Source organism: Indicator indicator, chromosome 12 (assembly GCF_027791375.1).
Source record: "Indicator indicator isolate 239-I01 chromosome 12, UM_Iind_1.1, whole genome shotgun sequence".
Taxonomy (NCBI): domain Eukaryota; kingdom Metazoa; phylum Chordata; class Aves; order Piciformes; family Indicatoridae; genus Indicator; species Indicator indicator.
The window spans coordinates 22,323,155-22,347,520 of record NC_072021.1 but is presented as its reverse complement, the minus strand read 5'-3'; the positions used below and the strand labels follow the sequence as shown (position 1 = coordinate 22,347,520).

Sequence of the window (24,366 nt, the reverse complement as noted above, 5' to 3'; positions counted from 1 at the left end):
ATCTTGGATCATGGTGAAACGATGGAGGGGTGGGAAGAAGTAGTCTTTCTCTGATGGTGCTGCATTAATTTCATTCTGCCTTGCAACTTTTTTTTTTTTTTCCTTCCTTTTTTTCAAACCAGGAAGGAAAAATAACTCTGTCTCCAATATTTATATTGGAGGCCCAGGAGCTTATAATATAGCAGTAAACTGTCTCTTTTGAGAGCTCATCAAGACTGCAGCATGATGGATAGACTCCTAACCAGCTGCATAGTGGTAATGTTCCAGGAGGCAGCATTGCCTGTTTTTGATGGAGTACCTGGTATTTCCCTACCAGCTCAGGATCTCAAAGCACTTTGTGAACAGCGAGAATTAAAAGTCTTGCTGTGGCTGAAACAGATAAGTGCTTGCCCTGTATCACTAGAGAAAATAAGGCACAAGGAGGTCAAATGACTTGTTTGCCCCCAGGATCAGTGGTAGTCCAGGAGACCTGGATTTTAGTGCTTTTATTTTTCACAGGCAGACATCCGGAATTTTGGAGATAGTCCTTTTTTATTTTCATTTGCCTTTTTCCCCCCATCTTTTCCTAGAATACAGGACTTTAACTGACCTTTAACAATGTTGTCACTGTCTTTTTCTCTGTTTTATTAGGTTTGAACTATCATCCTGTACCCATTACTATCTAGAAAATGTCTTATGGATCCATTGATGGGAGTGGGTTTGGGAGCCGGAATCCATTTGGAGGCCCTTCAAGACAAGGCTATCAACCTCTCGGTAAAGTATTGATCCCTTGCTGTAATTTTTTCTGCTTAACTCCCTGGGGAGTGAAGTTTTACTTGCTCATGTTTGATGTGGCTGGTGTATAAAGGCCACACACTCCCCAGAGCTCATTTCTGATAGTGATTTCCAAAAGTGAAAGCCAAACTTTTGTTTGATTTGATTTGTATGGTGAGGCTTTGTGTTTTACCGTGTTGTGGTGGATTCTCCTTGACTGGACCCCAGGTGGCCACCAAGCTGCTCTGTCACTCCTATCCTCCACAGGATGGAGGGGAGAAAATAAAATGGGAAAAAAAAGATCAAGGGTGAGGATAAAGGCAGCTTAATAAAGCAAAAGCAAAGTGGAAGCAAGTGAAAACAAGATTTATTCTCTACTGCCCATCAGCAGGTGATGTCCAACCACTGCTTGGGAAGCAGGGCTTCAGTACATGGAACAGTTGTTCTGGAATACAAACATTGTAATACCCAGTGTTGTCACCTCCTTCTCCTTTCTCTTAGCTTTTATTGCTGAGCAGACAGCACATGGTATGGAATATTCCTTCAGTCATTTTGGGGCAACTGTCCTGCCTATGTCCCCTCCCAAGGTCTTGCCCACCCCCAGCCTACTGGTGAAGCTAGAATGGTGAAGAAACAGCTTTGATGCTGTGCTAGCACTTCCCAGACTGGGCCAAAACACTGATGTGTTATCAACACCTTTTCTAGCTACATGTCCAGAGGACAGGACTGTAAGGGCTGCTATGGGGAAAATTAACTCCATCTCTACCAAACCAGCAAACACCAGATGTCCTTTCCTTACCTGTTTCCCTCCTGCCCCAAATGGCTCTAGAAATGCTAAAGTGAAAAAATAAAAGCATCCAGATGTCAGCTTGTGTATCTGAGATGGTCCCAAACGTGTAAGCCAAAGCTGCTTTTAATAAAAGTAAATTCATCATGTAACTCTCATTACATGGAGTGCAGCTAATGATTACAACCTCCTGCTTCTGTGTGTTGGAAGGTGCTGTCTCCATGGTGTCCCTTTCTTGACACAGGCATGTCCAGCTGCCTAGATGTATGCCAGATCCTGATCCAGATGGAAAATTGGTGTAGGGCCAGTTCTGGGTTAATCTAGTCTGGCTTCCAGCAAGTTTTGTTATCTGGAGCATATTCTTGCATTTAATGTTGGTTCTGGGTCTGGCTTGCACTGCAGGATGAGGCTGTAGTGGCTATGGCATGGACCTGGCTGTGAGTTCAGACCTCTGCAGAAGCATGAGAGGACCCTGTCTCATGGCAAAAGGCTAAGTTACCACATTGCACCAGGGAAGAACACCACCCATCTCTTCAATGGCCTTTGATTTGATTGGGCTGTTCATTCATGCAGTCTGACTTGGATTTCAAGTTTTGAGTGTTGCAATTGTTCTTCAGAAAGCATTTTGTTGTTTTGCAACTAGCTGTTCACCCTGGATGGAAACAGAAAACAAACAAACAAACAAAAAAAAAAAAAAAACCCACAACCAAAACCAAAGAGGTTTCTCTTGTTTTCTTATGAGCTTGGGCATAATTATGGTTTATATTTTTTTTTCTTTGAAAAGGGAGAAGGTATTGAAGTAAGTATGAGTTGTCTGTTCAGTTGTAAATAGTGATTTTTAGGCAATTCCACAAGGCAAAATTAAAGGCACAAAGGAAAGGAAGAATGGCATACTGGGGCACAATGAAAGAGCCATAAGAAAAGAGAATTGAAAAGTGGACTAGACAACTGACAAATCTCAGAGCATTGTAATTTAGGTTAAAAAAAAAAAAAAACAAAAAGCCATGAATACTTACTGTGCTGTATGAAAGGCACACGATTTTAACTGCAAATACACAGAGCAATTCCAGACACTTGCAGTCTCTAAATATTTGAAGAGATATGTCATTGTGCCCAGCTTGCCCATTGTTTGGTGCTTACCAATGTCACGTTGAAGCCACCCTCTGGACTGCAAAAAGCAGATGATGTACAAACATCAGCTTCTTAAGACAGCCATGCTCTGTCAACTGCCTGTCCAGAGCCTGTTAACATGTTGACTTATGCCTTCAGGTTGAGTGATGGCTTCTCTTCTACACATGCTCAAGTCATCTCAGGTGGCTTTGCAATGAACACATCTCCAAGGTCCTTCAGGGCTGATTTTTCCAGCAAGCCCAAACGGTTTGCAGACTTGCTAAATCCTGAGTCAGCCCCTTGTTTAGATAGCCCTGTGGAAAAAGATTGCAAGGGAAGGAACATGATTGCGTTGGCCAAGGACAGCTTGGAGAAACTTTTCTCTTTTCATTATGCCTCAATCAGAGATGTCCACTTGAACCTGCATAGCTCCCCATGCTCATCTGCTGTGGGCGACTGAGTAACAGATACTGGATGGCTTTTGTTGTAGTATCCCCAAATATTGTTATTAATTAAGTGTCAGGAGAGGGTAATGCAACACTAATTGTCTGCCTCCTGCTTCTGAAAGATGGATGAGTGGCTTGCTAAGCAAAGTGCTCACTGTATGAGATCATGGTAGGGCTGGAACAAAAGAGCACGGCCTTCCTCTGGTGGACCTGTGTCTGCTTGCAGAGGGGGCAGACCTTGATGGACATGTTCTCCCTGTGCTCTAAACCTCTTCTTTATAAATCTACTCAATAAATAAAAACAGGTACAAGCATCCCTGCAGACAGAGTCTGATGGTAGCATGTAGTCCAGAGGGAATACTGAGGCATCCTACAGGAAACCCTGAAAGCCTGCAACAGTGAGGGTGATGGGGATGGCACTGCTTAATAGCTCTTTTGATAATAAAGTGGCATGGAAGTCACATATAAAGAGCAAGCAGGCCCAAGGAGCCTGAGGCTTATCACAGCAAGAGGTTGTATGGTGCAATGGGGAAAAAAGGAACTTCTGGGGGCTTAGCTTTAGAATCTTTAATTAATGGAAGAGGGTAAGAAAAGGAGGCACGAGTTTTGTTGGTCATCTGTGACCCTGTCATCCTACAGCCACTGAAGAACAGCAGAGAGGTGTAAACCATGTACATGCTTTGCAGCTGGACTTTCTCCAGCAGAATCCTCATCCACTTGTTCTGCTTCCCAAAATCCATGTAAGCCCAATTGTTCCCCTGTTTATCTGTAGGAACTTTTCTGGGCTTCAGGTGTGCATTGATGTTTCATGGAGCATTTGGACAGTAGATAGCAGAAAGTTGTTAGGAGTTTTGGTTTTATTTTTTTTAACCTGAGAAATGAAAAAAAAAATGAAATTACTTCAAACGTTTATGTTTTGGTTTGTTTTAATTTTTCTTTTTTGTAAGCAATGTGATATGTCTGAAATAAATCAAGACCAAAGACTGCACATCAGTAGAAGTTAAACCCTGGATTCTTACTGTTCCAACGTGTGCAGCATGCACTCTGTACCATGTTCAACCTATCTTCCTCAAACCATCTCTTTGTGGGGAAACGAACTCAACCTGCTGTGCACAGAGGGGCATAGAGGTCAGGAAATTCCAACAGCTTGAATTAAAATGCCACAAGGCAGGAAATTTTTAACACTGCCTTTATTAACCTTACTGTGCCCTGGACATTAAATAACAGATTTGAAGTGGTGCAGATAATTCCATATTCTAGAGGTGGAATGTTCTCAGATGTGTTCAATGGACCATTGGCTCAGTGCTTAATTTTAGTGTCGTTTCATCTAGACCATTTTTCCTTCAGCTGCTCATGAGGATATAGTGTGGGACACTGGCCAGAGTTGTACTCAAAATATATCCCATGTGTGTCTTTCTCCTCATGTGCTAGGTTGGTTATCTTGTCACAGAACAAAATTAGATGAGTCCATGTAAGTTGTTCTTGGCAGCCATCAGTGGGTATATATCACCTAATTATCATTTTGATACTTAGCACTCCTTACTTATATGATTTGTTCTTACATTTTTCCAGGAAACAGGTCTAAAATTTTCTTCCCTCTTTATTATCTAGCTGCCACTATGGTACACCAACCAGCTCTTTAGTGGAAGTCTTGTCAGCACTGTGTCTGTCCTGTTTTAACAGCTGGGCCATCCTTCTGTCCTCTTTGTATCTTTCCAGTCCCATTTTGCTCTTTCTTAGCAGTTTTGGAAAGTGGAAGAGCTTGTAGTGATAGGCCAAGGGGCAATCGCTTTAAGCTGGAAGTAGATTTAGGCTGGATATTAGGAAAAAAATCTTTACGGTGAGGATGGTGAGACACTGGAACGGGTTGCCCAGGGAAGTCAGAGATGCCCCATTCCTGGAAGTGTTCATGATCAGGTTGAACAGGGTCTTGAGCAACCTGGTCTAGTGGAAGGTGTCCCTGCCCATGTCAAGGAGGTTGGAACTAGATGATCTTTAAGGTCCCTTCCACCCCAAACCATTCTATGATCATGGGGTTCACTATTTCCTCCAGGCTGGCAAGGTCACCACAGTGCTCATGTGCTGTATGAGTAGGAAATGTTCACACTAGTCACGACTTCTTTGTTGGGATGGGGATAGTAGTTCTACTGGAGACCCAGGTCTAGTGGCTAAAGCTAGGGTAGGTGTTCTGTAGACAAAACACACTCAAAACCTTGTGTACAAATCAGCACTGTGGCCTGACCACATTGCAGCTTTGAATCTGATGGGAAGCCATGGGAAAGGAATCCACTGCCAGCTTTGTATCTGGATACTGCAAAGTGCTGAAGTACACAGCAAACTCTTAAGTACACAAGGAGTCCCCCTGAGCTTAATTAACATTAAGCAGGTGCTTAATCCTTTTGCTATGCTGGGACCTGAATATTGCTTTGGCTTTGCATTAACTTCTTAAATTATTTCCAACACTTGCAATGCTTTGTTAAAGGGACACTGAAACCCCTGGTCATGGTAGTGTGTAGCATTGTCCAGAGGGTCTGATCATGGCAGGCATTCCTCTCTGGACAAATGAGAGACCCAACTATGCACTTAAATGCCTTCAGTGTAGAGTGTCACAAGAAGTTAAAAGCAGTGGGGAAAGGGGGAAAAAAAAAAGAAAGAATAAAATTTTCTAATGTGTTTTGGGAGGGTATAAAGTTATTATGCAGGGTTAAGAGTGTGGTTTTCAAAGTTAAAGGCTTTAAAACTGGAGGTCTGGTGGTGGTGGCATGATGGGCCTGGTAGTGTTGAGTTGATGGTTGAACTTAATGATCTTAGAGGTCTTTTCCAAAGATTCTATGATTTTATGACTGGACACATTCTTGGTCACATTCAGTAGTATATCCTAAGCATGTGTTTGGGGTGGAGTTCCATCAAATGTAGAACAGAAACAAGGACTTGAAGTGCAACCTGTAGTGCCTGTATCTGTCATGTGTAGATCAGTTCACAGGTATTTCTCCAAGGACACCACCTGGACTGTAAAGAAGATGGTCTTGCCTCTATTTTATGCAGCATGAAACAATAAAATGGCTATTCAAATGTTGTGTGCAAAGGTTCTGAATCTTAACGATTGACTTGCTTCAAAGTCTTGGGTTCTGGCATTTTTTTTTAATTTGTGGGGACACAAAAGTAGACAACTTGGATGTCTTATTAAATAAGTCATTAATTGATCTGAAATAAAGTGCAGGTCAAAGTCTAGATGCAGTCAATACAAAAAAAAAAATCACAGTAAGATGATCTTTCACTACTCAGCCTCAAAAAGCTTCTACAGAAGAATTGCTTCCTGTTGTTTCACTGCTCTTGTGAAAGAGTTCCAAAGTTATGTCCTTAGTCCAGTTTAGAGGATGTTCTCTGTTTTGCATCCTGTTCTGAGAGATCATAGAAGTGTTTTAATGAACTAATAAGCCTAAACATAAGAAAACATATTAAAGAATAATGAACAGCACGTTTTACAGCAAAAGGAATTGCCAGGAGAATTAACTTTCATACACCAATTAACTTTGAAACTGTTTTGAAAACCTCTGCCTTATCCCTTCTGGCATTTCTAACATTGTAATAAATGTTTTGCTACAATCTCAGGATTTCAGGGAAGTTAAGTGGTTATGCATTTATTTATATAGCTAGGAAAATCAGAGCACACTGTTGGAATTAATGAGTGTTTTAATGAAACATGTGAGGATGAGCTGACAGCTTACAGAATCATAGAATTGTTTAGGCTGGGCCTTTAAGACCATCAAGTCCAACTGTTTACACAACAGTGACAAGTTCAACACTGAACCATGTCCCTCATCACCACATTTACACATTTTTAAAGTACTTCTAGGAATGCTGATTCCACCACTTTCCTAAGCAGCTTATTCCAGTGCTTGGCAACCCTTTTGGTGAAGAAAATTTTTGTAATGTCCACCATAAACCTCTCCTGGTGCAGCTCAAGGCCATTTCCTCTTGTTCTATCACTTGTTATTTGGGAGAAGGGATTGATCTCTGCCTTGTTACAACCTCCTTTCAGGTAAAAGGCCAAACAACCCCAGTTCCCTCAGCTTCCCTCACAAGACTTGTGCTCTAGACCCTTCATCAGCTTTGTTGCTCTTCTTTGGACGAGTTCCAGCACCTCGATGTCCTTCTTGTAGTGATGGGTCTAAAACTGAACACAGTAATTGAGGTGCAGCCTGACTGGTGCTGAGTATAAAGAGACAATCAGTTCCCTGGTCCTGCTGGCCACACTACTACTGATACAGACCAGGATACTGTTGGCTTTCTTGGTCACCTGGGCACACTGCTGGCTCATATGTAGTTGGCTGCCAATCAAAACACGAGCACCTTTAGTAGCTGTTGATGTGGCTAAAGATAATGACAGTCCTACAGATGGCTGTAGTGCTGTGGAAGAAGTGGTTTACATAGGTTTTGAGATGTGCAAGTGCTTGTGTAGGTGTTTCTAAAACCAATTTCCCATTGCTTCCTGATCCCAAGCTGTAGAAGACATGATGAAGCTGGAGCAATAAATCAGAGCCCTGCTGATTTGTACATTGACAACTGAATGCAATGAGCTTAGTCAGGAGAACAGCACAGAGTTGATTGCACTTGAGAACTCTCCTCCTGCTCACCCCTGACACTGCTGACCCATGGTGTGGTGATGTGAAAGCCGAGTGGAAAGCTCATGGTGTCTTGCCCCTGCAGTGGCTGGAGGACAGCTCTTCCCTGCCCCATCTCAGTAGTGTTTCATCTGCTACAGAACATGACTTTTATCCTTGTTTGATGAATGGAGAATTTGGGTTGTGGAAGGATTCCTGCTCACAAACCAAACCCATTCCCTGCTCTGTTTCCCTGGGGATTGTATCCCAAGGTTTAAAGCGTGCATGATTTCCATAGAAAAGGTTTTCTTCTCCCCATTCCTGAGCTGCAGGGTTTTCCTTATCCAGACTCCCTTGCTGTTAAATCTTTGTTATTCCCTTAAAAGAGGGACAGTTTAGCCACTGCATTTTCTTGGCTTGTGATTCATGGGGTGTGCTGGCAGCCATCACTGGCCATCCTTTGATAATTCTGTATGGATCTTGTCCTTCAGCAGAATTGTTCATGAGGTTTACTGCTGGGATTTTTTAGCATCTGCACAGTAGAAACCCAGCAAGCTGTAAACTTCTTTTGAATTTTAATGGAAAGACTTGAAAAAAACTAAAACTTAGCAGTGGACAGTTATGCAGATGCAGATTTTTCTTTCTTTTAGCAGAACTGGTTAGCAACTATCTTCTGTGAATGCTGCTGTCTTTGATACTTGGATAGTTTCTTAGTCTGGAGAAGCCTTTAAAGAAAGCCCAATGTCTTTTCTCTAATAGCTGTGCAAGTGTGTTACAGGCTGTCATCATGGACACCTTGACTTGTCTGCAACTTTTCCCTTGGCTGAGGTGGAAATGAAGCAGCTGGAGAGTGAAGTAGGGCAGGTTTTGCCCCTTGGGGTATTGTTTCTGCATATGTGGATGTTAGGGCTGGAGAAACTAGCCTTTAAGACTTGAAGAAAGTCTTGAAGAACCATAGATCACAATGTTAGTTGTGACTCTTCAAGCTATGAAGAGCAGAGCCTCTCACAACCTTTAGCTGAACATCCTAAGCAGTTCACACATTTTATTCTCTGGTTCCCATGCCTTTCTACAATGCACAAGCTTTTTTGCCCCAAATGTCAGAAACTGTCATTTCTTCTTGTTTCAAGACTATTTGCTGTTCTCATCCATGTTCCAGTCCACAGAGTCATGGACAATGGACAGAATAGCTCTTGTCTGGTGGTACTAGGGTATGTCCTCAGTTCTTCCAAATGGCAGAGCAGCTTCCCTGGGCTAAGGTGATATTTTCAGTTGTAATTTGGCTTGGTCTTTCTGAAAAAATTGATCTTTTGGTCCCTGTCAAATACCCATCTGTCTAGCAGCTGGGCACAATGCCACCTCACCAGATGGCCAGCAGGGCAGTGGCTAGCACAACTGTGTCGCATCTCCTCTTCTTGGCAGCATGCAGTCCCAGGTGACAGTCACCATCCACTTTGAACTTAAAGCATACCTAGGGATGTGGAGGTTTTAATCCAGCCCCACATAGGAGTAACTTCATTGAATGTCATGGAAATAATGCTCAGGACTGGTGGGACTCACTCAGAAGGTCCTTGCTGGGTGAGCAGGAGGGTGATTTTAGGGTGTTCTCACTACAAGAAGGCCTTTGAGGTGCTGGAACTTGTCCAAAGAAGGGCAATGAAGGTGGTGAAAGGTCTAGAGTACAAGTCTTTTGTGGCATGACTGAGGGAACTGGGGTTGTTTTCCTGGAGAAAAGGAAGCTGAGGAGCCTCAGGCAACAAGTTGCACCAGGAGAGGTTTGTGTTGGATATTAGGTTCCTGTACAACTTGTCTTAGGTGAGTGTACTTTGACAAAGGAGTTGAACTAGATGATCTCCTGAGATCCCTTCCAACCTATACCATTCTGTGAAAAGGAAACAGATACAGCTGGTGAAGTAGAGGGTTGAGGTTACATGAAGAAGATTTAGGGCTGGGAACAGCACATGCCATAAACTTGTCAGTGAAACAGTTCTCTTGTGTATGAAGCTGTGGGGGCAGACCACTCTGAATTCTGTAACTTGAAAATAAAGGAGGCTTTGAAGGTTAAAATCAGTCCTGGGTACTACAGAACTTCATGCCTGCCATACTTGTCCATGTGTATTGGAGGCAAAGCAAAAAATAAAGGAGGCTTTGAAGGTTAAAATCAGACCTGTGTACTACAAAACTTCATACCTACCATACTTGTCCACATGTATTGGAGGCAACCAAAGTGATTGGCAGAGGAAAAGGAGATTTCTGCATCACTTCTTCCCCTCATCCCCCACACATCTTTTCTATTAGTATTTTCACTTCACTAAGGTGATATAACAGAGATTTATAAAGAGGTTTGCTGCATAGGACAGTTTGCAAACAACTTGGGTTTATGCCAAAAGCAGCACACACACACCCCCACCCTCCCACCCCCCTTTATTCCAAGCATCTAGCAGTCAATATTTTGGGTTTATTTTAGGTACTGCAAGAGTTAAGCAGGTTAGGAAAGAGGAGTTGTCTGCTGCTTTTCCTGAAGAGCTTTAGCAGCCAGACAGTAGCCAGATGGCTGAGCCTTTGAACAATACCAAGCCAGGATCTAATAACAATAAAATAGCTAAAATTATATAGAATGTTCTTAGGTACCTACCTGGGGTGTATGTCTGTGTAATGTAGGTATTTGTGTGAGTAAGGATGTCTTTGAAGTGTCATTTGGTGGGTTTGGTCATCCTGTCATTTCATAACTCTCCTTTTTATAGTCCTACTGCTCAAACAAAGTGCTGACTATTCCTATTATTTAATTTTAGATTTTCAGGATTTTCACATAGTTTTCTTATTTTCTTCTTCTTCACTGGGTTTTCACACTTGTCATCAGTGAAGAAGAAACCAGGCCTTGCTGGCATCTTGACAAGGGACAGAATATGCATGGTTATGTACAAGATTATTAAGAAAAGAGCCACTGTTAAAAACAAGAGTGACTGAACTTCAGGAGATCAAAAAGTTTGGACCACTTTGGATTTGGGGGATGCCTGGCATCCCCCAACGAGGTGAGGGATGTTAGTAGAGTTATTAATGTGTCTTTTGACTTGACCTGCTAAGAATCCATCTTTGCCTTGTTTTGGCTTATGTGTGGATGCTCTCTCCCTGGAGCTGTTCACAGCCAGGCTGGATGAGGCCTTGAGCAGCCTGGTCTGGTGGAAGGTGTCCGTGCCTGTGAAGGGGGAGTGGAAATGGATGATCTTTAAGGTCCTTTTTTTTTTTTTTCTTTTTTTAGTTTAGTGTATTCTGTTTATGGTGATGATACCTAGTTGATGAGAAAAGGGCTACTGGTCTTCATGTTGCTACCCAACTCTTTGTTTCTGGTTGAACATCCTATACCCTCTGGTCTATCTCATTTTTATTGCTGTGTTTCACTTCTGCAAAGCACGTCTGAGGCCTCTTCAGAGCTGAGCTGAAAGGGGACAAGTTGCAGCCCATCATTTCAGCATTCAGGCAGTGCCTGTCTGCAGTAGGAAGCCTTGCAAGCACTCCTTGTAGCGAGTCTCCTCCTTGGCATTTGCATCAGGGTGGCTGTGAGTCAGGCAGAAGGGATTCCCCACCGACAGCAGGAGGAGGGGCAGGGGGTTTCTTTCGCTGCTGTAGGACACTCTGAACTCCTCTTCTTGGCTAAAAACAAAACCCAGCCTGCCTTGAGGGAAATGCTGGTATTCCACTTGATTTATTGTCTCTGTTTTTTCTACTTCTGAAATTTTCACCCCCTTCATGTCCATCGATTTAGGCACAGCAGGGGCGCTCAGCTTTGTTTTGTTTTGCTTTTCCCAAAACCTCCCTTTCTTTTCTTTCCTTTTTTTTTTTAATTCCCCTTAGTTATTTGCTCTGTTACAGTGTGCCATTCTTCTAACTTGCCCATGTTACTTTTCTTGGCCATGTTTCCCAAAGCAAAGGCAATGATATTGTCTTCCTGTGCTGTATAAATACTTTTTCTAGTTTGGCATGAGCATATTTATGTCCACATCCCTGCCAAACCATTAATCTGAGATTGCCTAGAGCAGGCTCCAGCTCTGAGCTGCATCTTCATGGGAAAGGTGGGCGGTACAGTCCTCAACCACCAACATAAATCCTTTCCTGCAATGAAATGGGCACTCATGTTGGTTAGTTTAGGATATCCCTTCCATCTCCCATCTAAGATAGTGACCATTACCTGCAGGCTTAAATGGATGTCCTGTGTTAAGCTGTGTGTGGACATATGTTGTTGTCATCCCTTGAAGCCATTGCCAAAAGGAGACATGGTGTTGTTGGTATTATTGTGAGTAAGCTGCCTTTTTGGCACAGTAAATAGATCTTTTTTTTTTCCCTTTGTCTATTTGCTATCCTCCAGATAATCCTCTTGGCCAAGATTTTGAAATTAGTTCTCTGTGAACCTGCCTTGAGAGTGGGGTTGGACTTGATGATCTCCAGAGGTCCCTTCCAACCCCTACCATTCTGTGAGTCCAACTGTTGACCTAGCACCACCATGAATCTGTAGAAACCCTAAACATGGTGTTTACCACCTAGTTCACTGACCTGTGTTTTCAACTTTATGACCAAGACTCACTTGATTGCCTTCAATAAGTTAATCAAAGAATCATAAAATCATTTAGGTTTCAAAATACCTTTAAGATCATCAAATGCAACCATTAATCCATCACTTACAAGTCCACCATTAAACCATGTCCCTCAGTACCACATCTACCCATCTTTTAAATACCTCCAGTGATGGCAATTCTACCACCTCCCTGGGAAGCCTGTTCCAGGGCTCATCAACCTTTTCAGTGAAGAAAGTTTTCCTGTGGTCCAACCTAAATCTCCCCTGGTGTATCATGAAACCATTTCCTCTTGCCCTATCACTTGTTACTTGGAGAACAGATCAGTCCTCACCTTTCTGCAACCTCCTTTCAGGTGGTTATAGAGATAGGTCTCTCCTCAGCCTCCTCCTCTCCAGGCTAGCAGCCCCAGTTCCCTCAGCTGCTCCTCACAAGACTTGTTCTCTAAACCCTTCACCTGCTTTGTTTCCCTTCTCTGGACACTCTCTGGCATCTCAGTGTCCTTCTTGTAGTGAGGGACCCAAACCCCAACCCAGTTTTCAAGGTGCAGCCTCACCAGTGCCAAGTGCAGGGGGACAATTTCTTCCCTCACCCTGCTGGCCACACTGTCCTTGATACAGACCAGGATGTTCTTGGCCTTCTTGGCTACCTGGGCACATGCTGATTCATATTCAGGCACTACTGACCAGCACCCCCAGGTGCTTTTCTGCTTTCCAACCACTGTTCCCCAAGCCTGTAGTCTTGGGGTTGTCATAACCCAAATGCAGGATTTTGGCACTTGGCCTCATTCACTTTCATCCCATCAGCAGCAGCTCATCAATCCAGATTATCCAGATCCCTCTGTAGAGCCTCCTACTCTCAAGCAGATCAACTCTCCCACCTGACTTGGTGTCAGTGAACTTACTGAGGGTGCTCTCAATCCCCTCATCCAGATCCCTAATAAAGATGTTAAACAGAACTGGCCCCAAAATGGAGCCCTGGGAAACACAGTTGTGTCTGGCTGCCAACATCCAGCCAGTTTTTCACCTAGCAAAGCATACACCCATCCTGACCATAAGAATCCTGTTCCTCCAGGAAAATTCAAGGATGTAACCAAAGCATCTTCATGTTTGACTTGATATCCTGACATGGAAGATGGGAGGGAAGCTTACCTCTTTCTTGGCAGCTTTTCCTCCCTGATCAGCGTGCAGACAGGAGAGTAACCAGGACACCAGCTGAAGGGTTAGGAGACTTTGTATGCTGTTACATTTCTTTTAAATGCTGCTCTTTTAAAAGGCATCTCTCTTTGCATGGGATGGTTTGTGGGTGATAAGCAGTGACTGTGTCAGATCTCTTAAGTTAGGCAGGAGTGGAGGGAAAACCTCTACAGAGAGCCAGCAAATGAAGGTATCTGCTGATACTAATGGGTTATAACACAGAGGTCTTGACAGATACTTAAAGGAGCAAAGATGTCAGATTCCAGCATGAGAAATATCTCAATTCCTGGGAGGAGGCTCTACCAGGACTTTTAATGACCCCCAGTGGCCAAGATCAGTTTTATCTCAGCATTGCAGGAATGTGCAGCCTGAGATTAAAGCTTTGCAGCAAAAGTCATATACAGAGCTTGACCACTGTGTTGGTGTGAGCTGAAATTCCCCCCCCCACACCAACAATAACCAGGCTAGCTCAGTCTGGAAGCAAATGAAAAGCTGTATTTACAAGCAGAGTCTAAAATCTACAATGAAATGCAATGAATATGTACAAATATACAAAATTCACAACATTCACAAATATATACAATCAACAGAAAAAGCACAATCGATCTCCCTTTGCTTCCCCCCAAGGGGACCCTCCCAAAGGGGCCTCCCTCTCCCAGGAGCTTCCCCCCAGACCCCCCTGGACAGAGAAGCAGAGTTAGTTAAAGCAGAAAGTTGTTAACTTAGCTGCCAAGGTCAGTGTGTTATCTTCAGCCAGAAGAGAAGAAGAAACAGCAGCCAGACAGCCCAGCAACTGCCCCCACTGCAGAACGCAGAATGTGCCGAATGCCCACTTTGTTTTGGGTAATAGTTCTTAAACATTTCTATCTATCCAATGGAAGTGTTTAGAACAATCGTTATTTTGCTTTCTTACACCCAATAGTGACTTATTTACATTCTTTCACTTTCTCTGTTCTGAACTTTGCAAGGAAAAATTAAAAAGACAGTTTCAAACCATCACAGTCCACCCCTTCTAAACAATTCCATTGGCTGCTACTATCATTTATCTAATCTAAAATAATATCTACAACAATAGGTGAATAAAGACCATAGTCCATTCCGGCTATCTCAGATGTAGATGATTCAAAAGAGTCAAATCACAGGAAAAACAGCAAACAGCTTGTTTCCTCGCAGATGGAGCGAAGAAAGGAACAGGGACTCTCAGGTGACTCAGGGCTCTCAGGGTTCGTGCACCGTAGATCTCATGAACTCTCCTCTTGGGCGCGATGCTGTATCTGCACAACACTCTGAATTTAACCTCTCTCAGCCAAAGTTAGATTTCTTTGTGGAATACACTGAATTTCACCATTTTCTTGCATCACCCAATAGGTGTGACCAGGACCTTCAGCAGAAACCACCCCTCGGACAGGTTTGGCCTCTCCTGAAGGAGAAAATACCCAAACAGTTTTGCCTAACAGATTCTTTTCTCTGATAACAGGAACTCTATCACCTTCCTCCTTTCGCAACAAATCTGATTGGGCAGGTCCAGCTCGATTCACTGAACCTCTACTATTCACCAACCAGGTTGCTTGTGCTAAATGTTTCTCCCAGTTTTTCAAAGATCCACCCCCCATGGCTTTGAGAGTGGTTTTCAGCAAACCGTTGTAGCGTTCGATCTTCCCTGCAGCTGGTGCATAGTAGGGAATGTGGAATATCCACTCGATGCCGTGCTCTTTGGCCCAGTTTTTTACAAGATTGTTCTTGAAATGAGTTCCGTTGTCCGACTCAATCCTCTCTGGAGTTCCGTGTCTCCACAGGATTTGTCTCTCCAGGCCAAGAATGGTGTTACGTGCAGTTGCATGAGGAACTGGATAAGTTTCCAGCCATCCAGTGCTTGCCTCTACCATAGTCAGCACATACTGCTTACCAGATGGAGAACGAGGTAGAGTGATGTAGTCAATCTGCCAGGCTTCACCATACTTGTACTTGGACCATCGGTCACCGTACCACAAGGGCTTGATCCGCTTTGCCTGCTTAATAGCAGCACAAATGTCACAGTCATGGATGACTTGTGCGATAGCATCCATGGAAATGTCAATGGATCTGTCACGAGCCCATCGGTAGGTTGCATCTCTGCCTTGATGTCCTGACGAGTCATGGGCCCACCGAGCTAAGAACAGCTCACCTCGGTGTTTCCAGTCAAGATCAGATCAGGATCAGAGTTTGTGTCCACCTGGGAAACTCTTGCAGCTAGATCTGCCTGATGGTTGTGTTGTTGTTCCTCAGTAGCTTTGCTCTTAGGAATGTGAGCATCGATGTGTCTCACTTTCACTGGGATTCTCTCAATGCGAGCAGCAATGTCTTGCCACAGATCTGCAGCCCAGATTGGCTTTCCTTTCCTCTGCCAGCCATTCTTCTTCCAGTCTTTCAGCCAACCCCACAAGGCATTGGCTACCATCCACGAGTCGGTGTAGAGATAAAGCTTTGGCCATCTCTCACGTTCAGCTACGTTAAGAGCTAGCTGGACAGCTTTTACCTCTGCAAATTGACTGGATTCTCCTTCTCCATCTCTCGCTTCTGCAACTCTGCGCGTTGGGACTCCACACTGCAGATTTCCATCTCCGCTTGTTCCCAACAAGACGACAGGAACCGTCTGTGAACAAAGCATATCTCTTTTCATCATCAGACAGATCACTGTAAGGAGGAGCTTCCTCAGCACGAGCTACTCTCTCCTCTGGAGGTTTAGCACAGCTTGTGCCTTCTGGCCAGTTTGTGATCACCTCCACCAAACCAGGCCTTTCGAGATTTCCCATTCGAGCTCGCTGTGTTATCAGAGCCATCCACTTAGACCAGGTAGCATCTGTTGCATGATGTGGTGAAGAACCTTTGCCTTTGAACATCCAATTCAGAACTGGCAATCTAGGAGCTAGAAGAAGTTGTGACTCAGTTCCAATCACTTCAGAAGCAGCTTTCACTCCTTCATAAGCAGCTAAAATCTCTTTCTCTGTTGGAGTGTAGTTTGCCTCTGAGCCTCTGTAGCCACGACCCCAGAAACCAAGAGGACGTCCTCGTGTCTCCCCTGGAGCTCTTTGCCATAAGCACCAGGTTGGACCATTGTCACTCGCGGCTGTGTACAGAATGTTCTTAATGTCTGGACCAGTTCGGACAGGTCCCAGACCCATCGCTTGGACTACCTCTCGCTTGATCTGGTCAAAGGCTGCTTGTTGCTCAGGACCCCATTGGAAACTGTTTCTCTTTCGAGTCACATCATAGAGAGGTTTCACAATCTGACTGTATCCAGGAATGTGCAGTCTCCAAAATCCCACTATGCCTAAGAAACACAGAGTTTCTTTCTTGTTGATGGGATTTGCCATGGTGGAGACTCTGTTTATCACATCCATTGGGATGTGACGGCGACCATCTTGCCACCGCACTCCCAGAAACTGGATTTCTCTGGCAGGTCCTTTCACCTTGTCTCGCTTGATAGCGAAACCAGCTTGCAAGAGAATGTCAAGGATTTTGTTACCTTTCTCGAAGACTTCTTCAGCAGTCTCACCCCAGACGATGATGTCATCGATGAACTGAATGTGTTCTGGAGCTCCACCTTTCTCCAAAGCATCATGGATCACTGCATGGCAGATGGTTGAACTGTGAATCCACCCCTGGGGCAAACGATTGAATGTGTACTGAATGCCTCTCCAGGTGAAAGCAAACTGAGGCCTGCATTCCTCTGCTATGGGAATAGAGAAGAAAGCATTAGCAATGTCTATGGTAGCATACCATTTGGCCTGCTTGGATTCCAGCTCATATTGGAGTTCCATCATGTCTGGTACAGCTGCACTCATGGGTGGAGTTACTTCATTCAAGGCACGGAAATCAACTGTCAGACGCCACTCTCCATTCTGCTTTCGCACAGGCCAGATTGGACTGTTGAAAGGTGAATGAGTTTTGCTGATGACCTTCTGACTCTCCAACTGACGAATCAAGTTTTGAATGGGCACCAAAGAGTCACGGTTGGTTCTGTATTGTCTGTGATGCACAGTTTGAGAAGCAACCGGCAGCTTTACATCCTCTATCTCATGTTGTCCCACAACTGCAGATTCATCTGAAAGCTCAGGTCTAATGGACAACTTCAATTTTCCTCCATCAATTTCTACAGTTGCTATTCCAAAAGCCCATTTGTAACCCTTAGGGTCTTTAAAACGCCCTTCTCTCAGAAAGTCAATTCCCAAAATACAAGGTGCATTAGGACCTGTTACAATAGTATGTTTCTTCCACTGCTTCCCAGTTAAACTTATATCAACCTCTATCTTAAACAACTCTTGAGATCCACCAGTGACTCCCTGAATAGTTATAGATTCTCCCCCTTGATAATTTGATGGTATTATGGTGCACTGAGCTCCTGTGTCAACCAAGGCCCTGTACTTCTGAAATTTTGAAGTGCCAGGCCACTGGATGTACACATCCCAATAGATTCTGTTATCTCCATTATCCCTTACCTCCCCCTGGCGGAAGGCAGGGCACCCCTAATGGTGGGGATTACCTCCACATGTACAGCTGGCACAACGTCCAGCACCAGAATTAGGATCACTGTTGGAGCTATCAGAGTTGTTCTGGGAAACTGAGGAAGCGACAGCTACCCTCCTGGTATTGCTACCTCGGGATCTGCCCCTCTGCAGCTCCCGTAACCTCTTGAAAAGATCAGAAGTTGGTTGACCATCCCATCTGTTCATGTTCTCACCAAACTGATCACGCAGAGTTATCCAGATACTGCCACGTGATTGCCTCTGCTGTCTGTTTTGGTTTGACCTATTCTGGAATGGCCTTCTTGGAGCACGTCTGTTCCTAACAGCTGAAACTTGTATCCATCTGGAGGAAGAGGAATTAGAATCATCCCCCTTCATCAAGTTGGATATGGAGGTTTTAAGTTCCTCCTTCAGCTCTTTCATGCAATTCTCCATCTTTCCAGACAGAGTTTCAATGGCTGAAACCAAAGAAGTACGTGCAAGACTATCCTCCAACTGCCTCATTTGGTCAGTGAAATGGCCAACAGTGGGAGGCACTCCACCATAATTTCTTGCCACAATCCTGCTTGCCAGAATAGTGGCATAATTAGGAGGAGCAAGCTTAATGAGCTTTTTGGCAAGGCCTGTTCCAACAGGAATTTCATCAGGATTCAGAGTCTTATGATCTCCATACATTACTTCTCTCACAGCAAACTCTCTCAGACGCTTGATTCCCTCAGCTATTGTGGTCCAAGGCTTAGGGTTCCATGGTAAATCATCTCTGCTGGGGTACCTCAGCGAGACTGCCAGTAGGAGGCGTGCCCACAGAGAAACTTTACCAATGCACTTGCCTAGATGCCTGTCTATGCCTGTATCCTTTGAGAGCATCCCCAACTGAGAGGCCGACTTGTCGCCTACCACCAATGCTGGGGCTCCCATATCAAAACACCTGGCTAGCCAAGACAGGACTGGCTCATTATCTCCTCTGATGTAATCCTTCCTCACATGTCTAATTTCCTGTCTGGGTGCATTAGCTGACTGTATGTCATCCTCATCATCATCATCATCATCATCATCCTGAGGTCGCTGTCCCCATAATCCTATTTTAATCCTCCGTTGAATTTCTTTGAGTTCAGAGGCACTACCAGCAGTTGCTAATCTACTAGGGTCTACATCCTGACCTACATCTCCATCATCCATGTGGGGTCTCAAGAGGTCTACCAGAGTTTTAAGGCTAACCCTCTCTTCCTCATCAGAAGGATCTTTCTTAACAGAGGGACCCTGAGTAGAAGGACCCTCATCTCCATCTGCACCATCTCCTGCAGCATCTGCATCTCCTCCTGCAGCTCCTTTGTGCTTTCTGGTGATAGTGGCAACCAAATTTATTGGCTTGGTTTTCACATTCACAGCAGAGTTGGAAGAGCAAGTAGCCTTATGTCTTTCTTGACACAGTGCTATCAGTAGCCATATGATTATTCCAAGAAGCAACAAAATTAAGATTAAGGCTAGTACAAGATATCTAGGGTACCACTGGTTACAAAGACCCTCTGTAGTTGTAAGAGGAGTAACAAACTCATATGTGTCTGCTAGCAGATCCATAGTTGAGTTACCATAGCTTCTTAGCCCAATAAGACCACAACAGAATTCACCAACATTCAGTAACTTGTTCTTAACCCAAAGAAATGACTTATATGCCACATATCTCACAATCTTGTCTATCATGCAAGAAATGGCCCATCTGTAAACAATCGCACCGATAATAGATGAAATAAAATTACTCAAAATCCAAAACAGCTTCATTTTGCTTCCTAATCTGAGCAGAAATAAATCATACAAGCAATCGAGCCCCGAGTTGGAGCGCCAAAAATAAAAAGTGTGTTGGTGTGAGCTGAAATTCCCCCCCCCACCAACAATAACCAGGCTAGCTCAGTCTGGAAGCAAATGAAAAGCTGTATTTACAAGCAGAGTCTAAAATCTACAATGAAATGCAATGAATATGTACAAATATACAAAATTCACAACATTCACAAATATATACAATCAACAGAAAAAGCACAACCGATCTCCCTTTGCTTCCCCCCAAGGGGACCCTCCCAAAGGGGCCTCCCTCTCCCAGGAGCTTCCCCCCAGACCCCCCTGGACAGAGAAGCAGAGTTTAGTTAGAGCAGAAAGTTGTTAACTTAGCTGCCAAGGTCAGTGTGTTATCTTCAGCCAGAAGAGAAGAAGAAACAGCAGCCAGACAGCCCAGCAACTGCCCCCACTGCCGAACGCAGAATGTGCAGAGTGCCTACTTTGTTTTGGGTAATAGTTCTTAAACATTTCTATCTATCCAATGGAAGTGTTTAGAACAATCGTTATTTTGCTTTCTTACACCCAATAGTGACTTATTTACATTCTTTCACTTTCTCTGTTCTGAACTTTGCAAGGAAAAATTAAAAAGACAGTTTCAAACCATCACAACCACACAAGAGCCAAGTACTGAGAAATAATGTGGTGATTAGCACAAGCTTGAGACACGAGCAGAGTTTCCTTGTTGCAGTGGTGGTTACTGGGCTATAGTGTGCAAACATTTCCCTGTCAGCTCGAGCTCAGCTTCTTCAGCCTGTGCCTGGATTTAGAAGATCAAAAAATAGGTCAGGATATTGGCTGTGTCTTCTGGGAGCAGCATCAATGGGATGGAGAGGCAATAATTTAAAAATAAGGAAATGAAGGTTGGTGTGCACTAATGCAGAAGCTTTTTTATTGTTATTATTTATGAATGCAGCTTTCTTTTTTTTTTTTTAATGTGTTAACTAGTCTTCAAACTTCAGGGCTTCAGAAGAAGCATGAAACTAATTCTGCATTTGGATGCTCTGACAGGCTAAATCCTTTGCTGTTTTTTTTTAGAGAGAATGTTTACAGTCCCATGTTGAAAATTAATAAAGCTAAAATCTCTGCCGATGCCTGCAGACACCATGAATTTGCCTTTTGAACTTAATCTCTGTGAAACTGCAATTTTTGGCAGCTGAAGGTGAGGGTTACCAATGGAGCAGGGGTTTTGGTGACTTTTTGGTCTGGAGAACAAGTCTGCTGAGGACCTGCTGAGGGAACCTGCTATGGAAAGCATCACCATGGACAAAAATTCATCTGAGAATTGATGCACAAACTATTCTTTTAGCCCCAAAGGAAATACAGAGCTGTAATGGTAAATGTTTGAGGAGATTAGACCCTTCTGCTTCAAGGTATATATAAAAACAACCAAGCAACCAACCAAAACCAACACAACCTCCTAAAGAAGGGTTTGAAGGCCCTTGCCTGTGTAGGCTTTATCTCCATTTTTTGTAGCTTCTCCATAGATCCTGGAGACAGGTATTGGACACATGCATTTCTAACCTGTTCCAGTGGCTCAGATCTTCTTTAGTATATGTGCTCACCTTGTGAAAAGTTCTACTTGGAGAAAAGTTCTCTAAATTCTCTGCTGGAAGATGCTTTGGAAGGGCAAAGAGGATGAAGAGGATAAAGAATCAGTGGATGTCTGCGGAACAGGATTGGATAAACTTAGGGAGGTTACAGATGAGGCAAAGAGAAATAATCTTTTACAGAAGTGGTTACAGTATCTAGTTGGGAGTTTATCAGTGAATAATGAAACAGTCTGCAGAGGACCTCTTCAGCTCCTTCATCAGAGATATATCTTATGGTAGTTTATGAGACTCACTGATGTGTTCATGAGGAGGTTTAGAGAGGATTTCACATTAATGCTACATGTGCAAAAGGAAAGAACAGGGGGTGGAGAAAAAAATGGAGAGAATGGATATAGAAATCTCACAGTACAGAGGAAACATTGGAAAACAGGACTGTCATCCTCAAGGCACAAGAATTGGAGGCAGCAGGCTGTTTGGCCTGCATGTTAGGGACAGACAGTGGTTAAACTGCAGCCTGGCTTCAGTAAAAGTAACTTCCCTGTGCAAACTGTGCAACTGTTGCCCAGTGTCAGTGCAACTACCCTGAGGAGCAGATACTCCGTGCATAGTGTGTTTTCCATCCCTGAGGCTGGAGCAAGAATAAATCATTTGTTTTGCTAACAGGAAAACGAGACCATTGTGGGACAAAGCAGAGTGTTCGTTTAAACATGATCTCCTGATGTTTGCAGTGATTACATTCTGTGTAGGATCAAATACTGACCATCTTCTGAAGCTTTCATAGTAATTCTTCAAGGTCAACTTCTGCTTGTGTCCAGAAAGGACCCAGCTGAACAGTAAATTTTGCTTGATTGAAATCTGCAAAGCATAACCCGTGTCCTTGCATCTGCACTGATATAATTTTGCTGTGGGATTTTGGAGCAGGCACACACAAGTAGGCTGTAATATAGCAGGCATGTTTGATGTCCTGTCTTAAATCCCAAACTATTAACTTAATTAATACTGTAGGCTCTTAACACCTTTTCCTCCTCACGAGCTACCTTGCGTGAGACTAGAAAATGATGCTGCTTCACCTTTCCTGGCCTTGTAGAGGCAGAAACCTGTGCTGTTTGCTCTGCATTAATTGTTTCATTCTCAAGGTCCTGATCAGCCTTTGACAGAGAGCTCTAGTGTGGGCATTTAGCTCTGGGGTTAAGCAGCTCCCCTGCTCTATGCCAGGGCCAGCTGCACTTTGCCAGTGTATATATTGGTGCGGGTGTAGATATACAAGACCCAACCCCACTTTCTAACTATTGCAAGGGTGTTTTAAAGGATAAATGAAGGGAGTTTCTCCTCTGTAAAGGTAGATAATGTAATTGTCTATTGTTTTGAGATAGTGATGTCCTGTGGCATAACCAGCCTGGTTATATTCAAGTGAGGGTGCAAGTGTTAATTTTCATAGAATCACAGAATTGTTTTGGTTGAAATAGAACTGAAGAACTGAAGACCATCAGGTCACCACTAAACCATAAATTGTATCCCTCAGCACCACATTTTTTAAACCTGTCCAGGGATGGTGGCTCCACCACTTCCCTGCATAGTCTATTACAGGGTTTGACACAGTTTTGGGGGGGAAAAAAAATCTTAATGACCAACCTAAGCCTCCCTGGTCCAATTTAAGCTTGTTTCCTCACATCCTATTGCTTGTTACACAGGAGAACAGACTGAGCCCTAATTCACAACAGCCTCCTTTCAGGGAGCTGAAGAGAGTGAGAACATCTCCCCAAGCCCCCTTTTCTCTAGGCTAAAGAACCCCAGTTCTCTCAACCACTCTTTGAAAGATTTGTGCTCTAGACTCTTCACCAGCTTTGCTGCCATTCTATGGACACACTCCTTTTCTTAGGAGGATGCTGATGCAGAAATAGATACAAAATTACTCCATTTGATTTGCTGTTTGTGTGGACAAGGGAGGGTGAGATGGCTAAGCTGCCATCTGATGTGGAGATTAAATTCAGTTCAAGCAGTGCAGTGATGTGTTACTAAAGATAAACTATTTTGAATAGGCATTTCCTTAATCAGATGCTTTTTAGGTAACTCCAAAGTGTTCAGTTTAGTTCTGCAGCTTGTCTGAAAATATTTAGGGCCCAAAATAAGTCTCCACTTTTTTCAGTAAGATGGTCTTCATCTTTTCCTCCACAAGCAGGGGAGAGAAGGAGATAGGAAATGTAGAAACATGATTTGTCCTGGTATTCAGGACAAGACTGAAGAGTTGGGTGTCCCCAGGTCTTGCCTTAGCCCTGACACTACCTTGCTCACATATCTGGGCAAAAACTGCAGCAACATTTCTTTGCTCTAACAATGTTGGTAACTCAGGTTACACATTGCTCTTTTCATTTGTAATTTGGAAACATATTGAGGATCTTGCTGTAATTATGAAAATTTCAAAGAAATATTTATGTATTTCCAAGCTGTCAGACTGGGCAACAGGGAATTGCAAGGCTGGTAGGGGATGGGGAACTGAGGTGTTCTGTCTTCTGCTGGACATTTTACCTCTTGTTAATTCCCTTGCTCCCAAGTGCATTTCATCATCATAAAGGTCTTGTTGCAGATTTTGCTTTGAGTGCTAAAAGCTTTGCTCTCCTCTGCCTTCCTCCGTGATTTAAAAGCCACAGATGCTGATACATCTCCATGACAGAATCTATTACACTTCTCATGCCAAGCAGAGCTATGGCTCTTGCTTTATTTCCCTCCTCCTAACACTCAATTTGTTCTGTGTTGGTGCTCAGCTGGTCACATTGCTGAGCACCAGCAGGGACCCCTCCATGCAGTTTTTCCTGTGAGCTTTCCACTTCTTAATTTCATTATCCATTTCTAATGGCTTTTTAATGTCTGAGCTGAATTTACAGTACTGAGGACTTTGTGCACCTTCTGTTGCTCCAGAAGTGTTTCAGTGAGAGCATGATTGACCATCCACTGCTATACTCATGCCATAGAGGAGAGCTTGTCTCCAGGGTTAGAAATATCCTTAGAGGTCTTCTTTT

General features: G+C 43.6%; 1 protein-coding gene across 1 annotated transcript in view; it reads left to right on the top strand.

Moving 5' to 3' along the window:
* Positions 1-668: 668 nt before the first annotated feature.
* Positions 669-24,366, top strand: part of TSNARE1 (t-SNARE domain containing 1) — a 204,374-nt gene continuing 180,676 nt past the window's right edge. The window contains exon 1 of the mRNA XM_054385404.1: positions 669-753. Coding sequence (XP_054241379.1) covers positions 669-753 — 85 coding nt within the window. The remainder of the gene's footprint in view (positions 754-24,366) is intronic.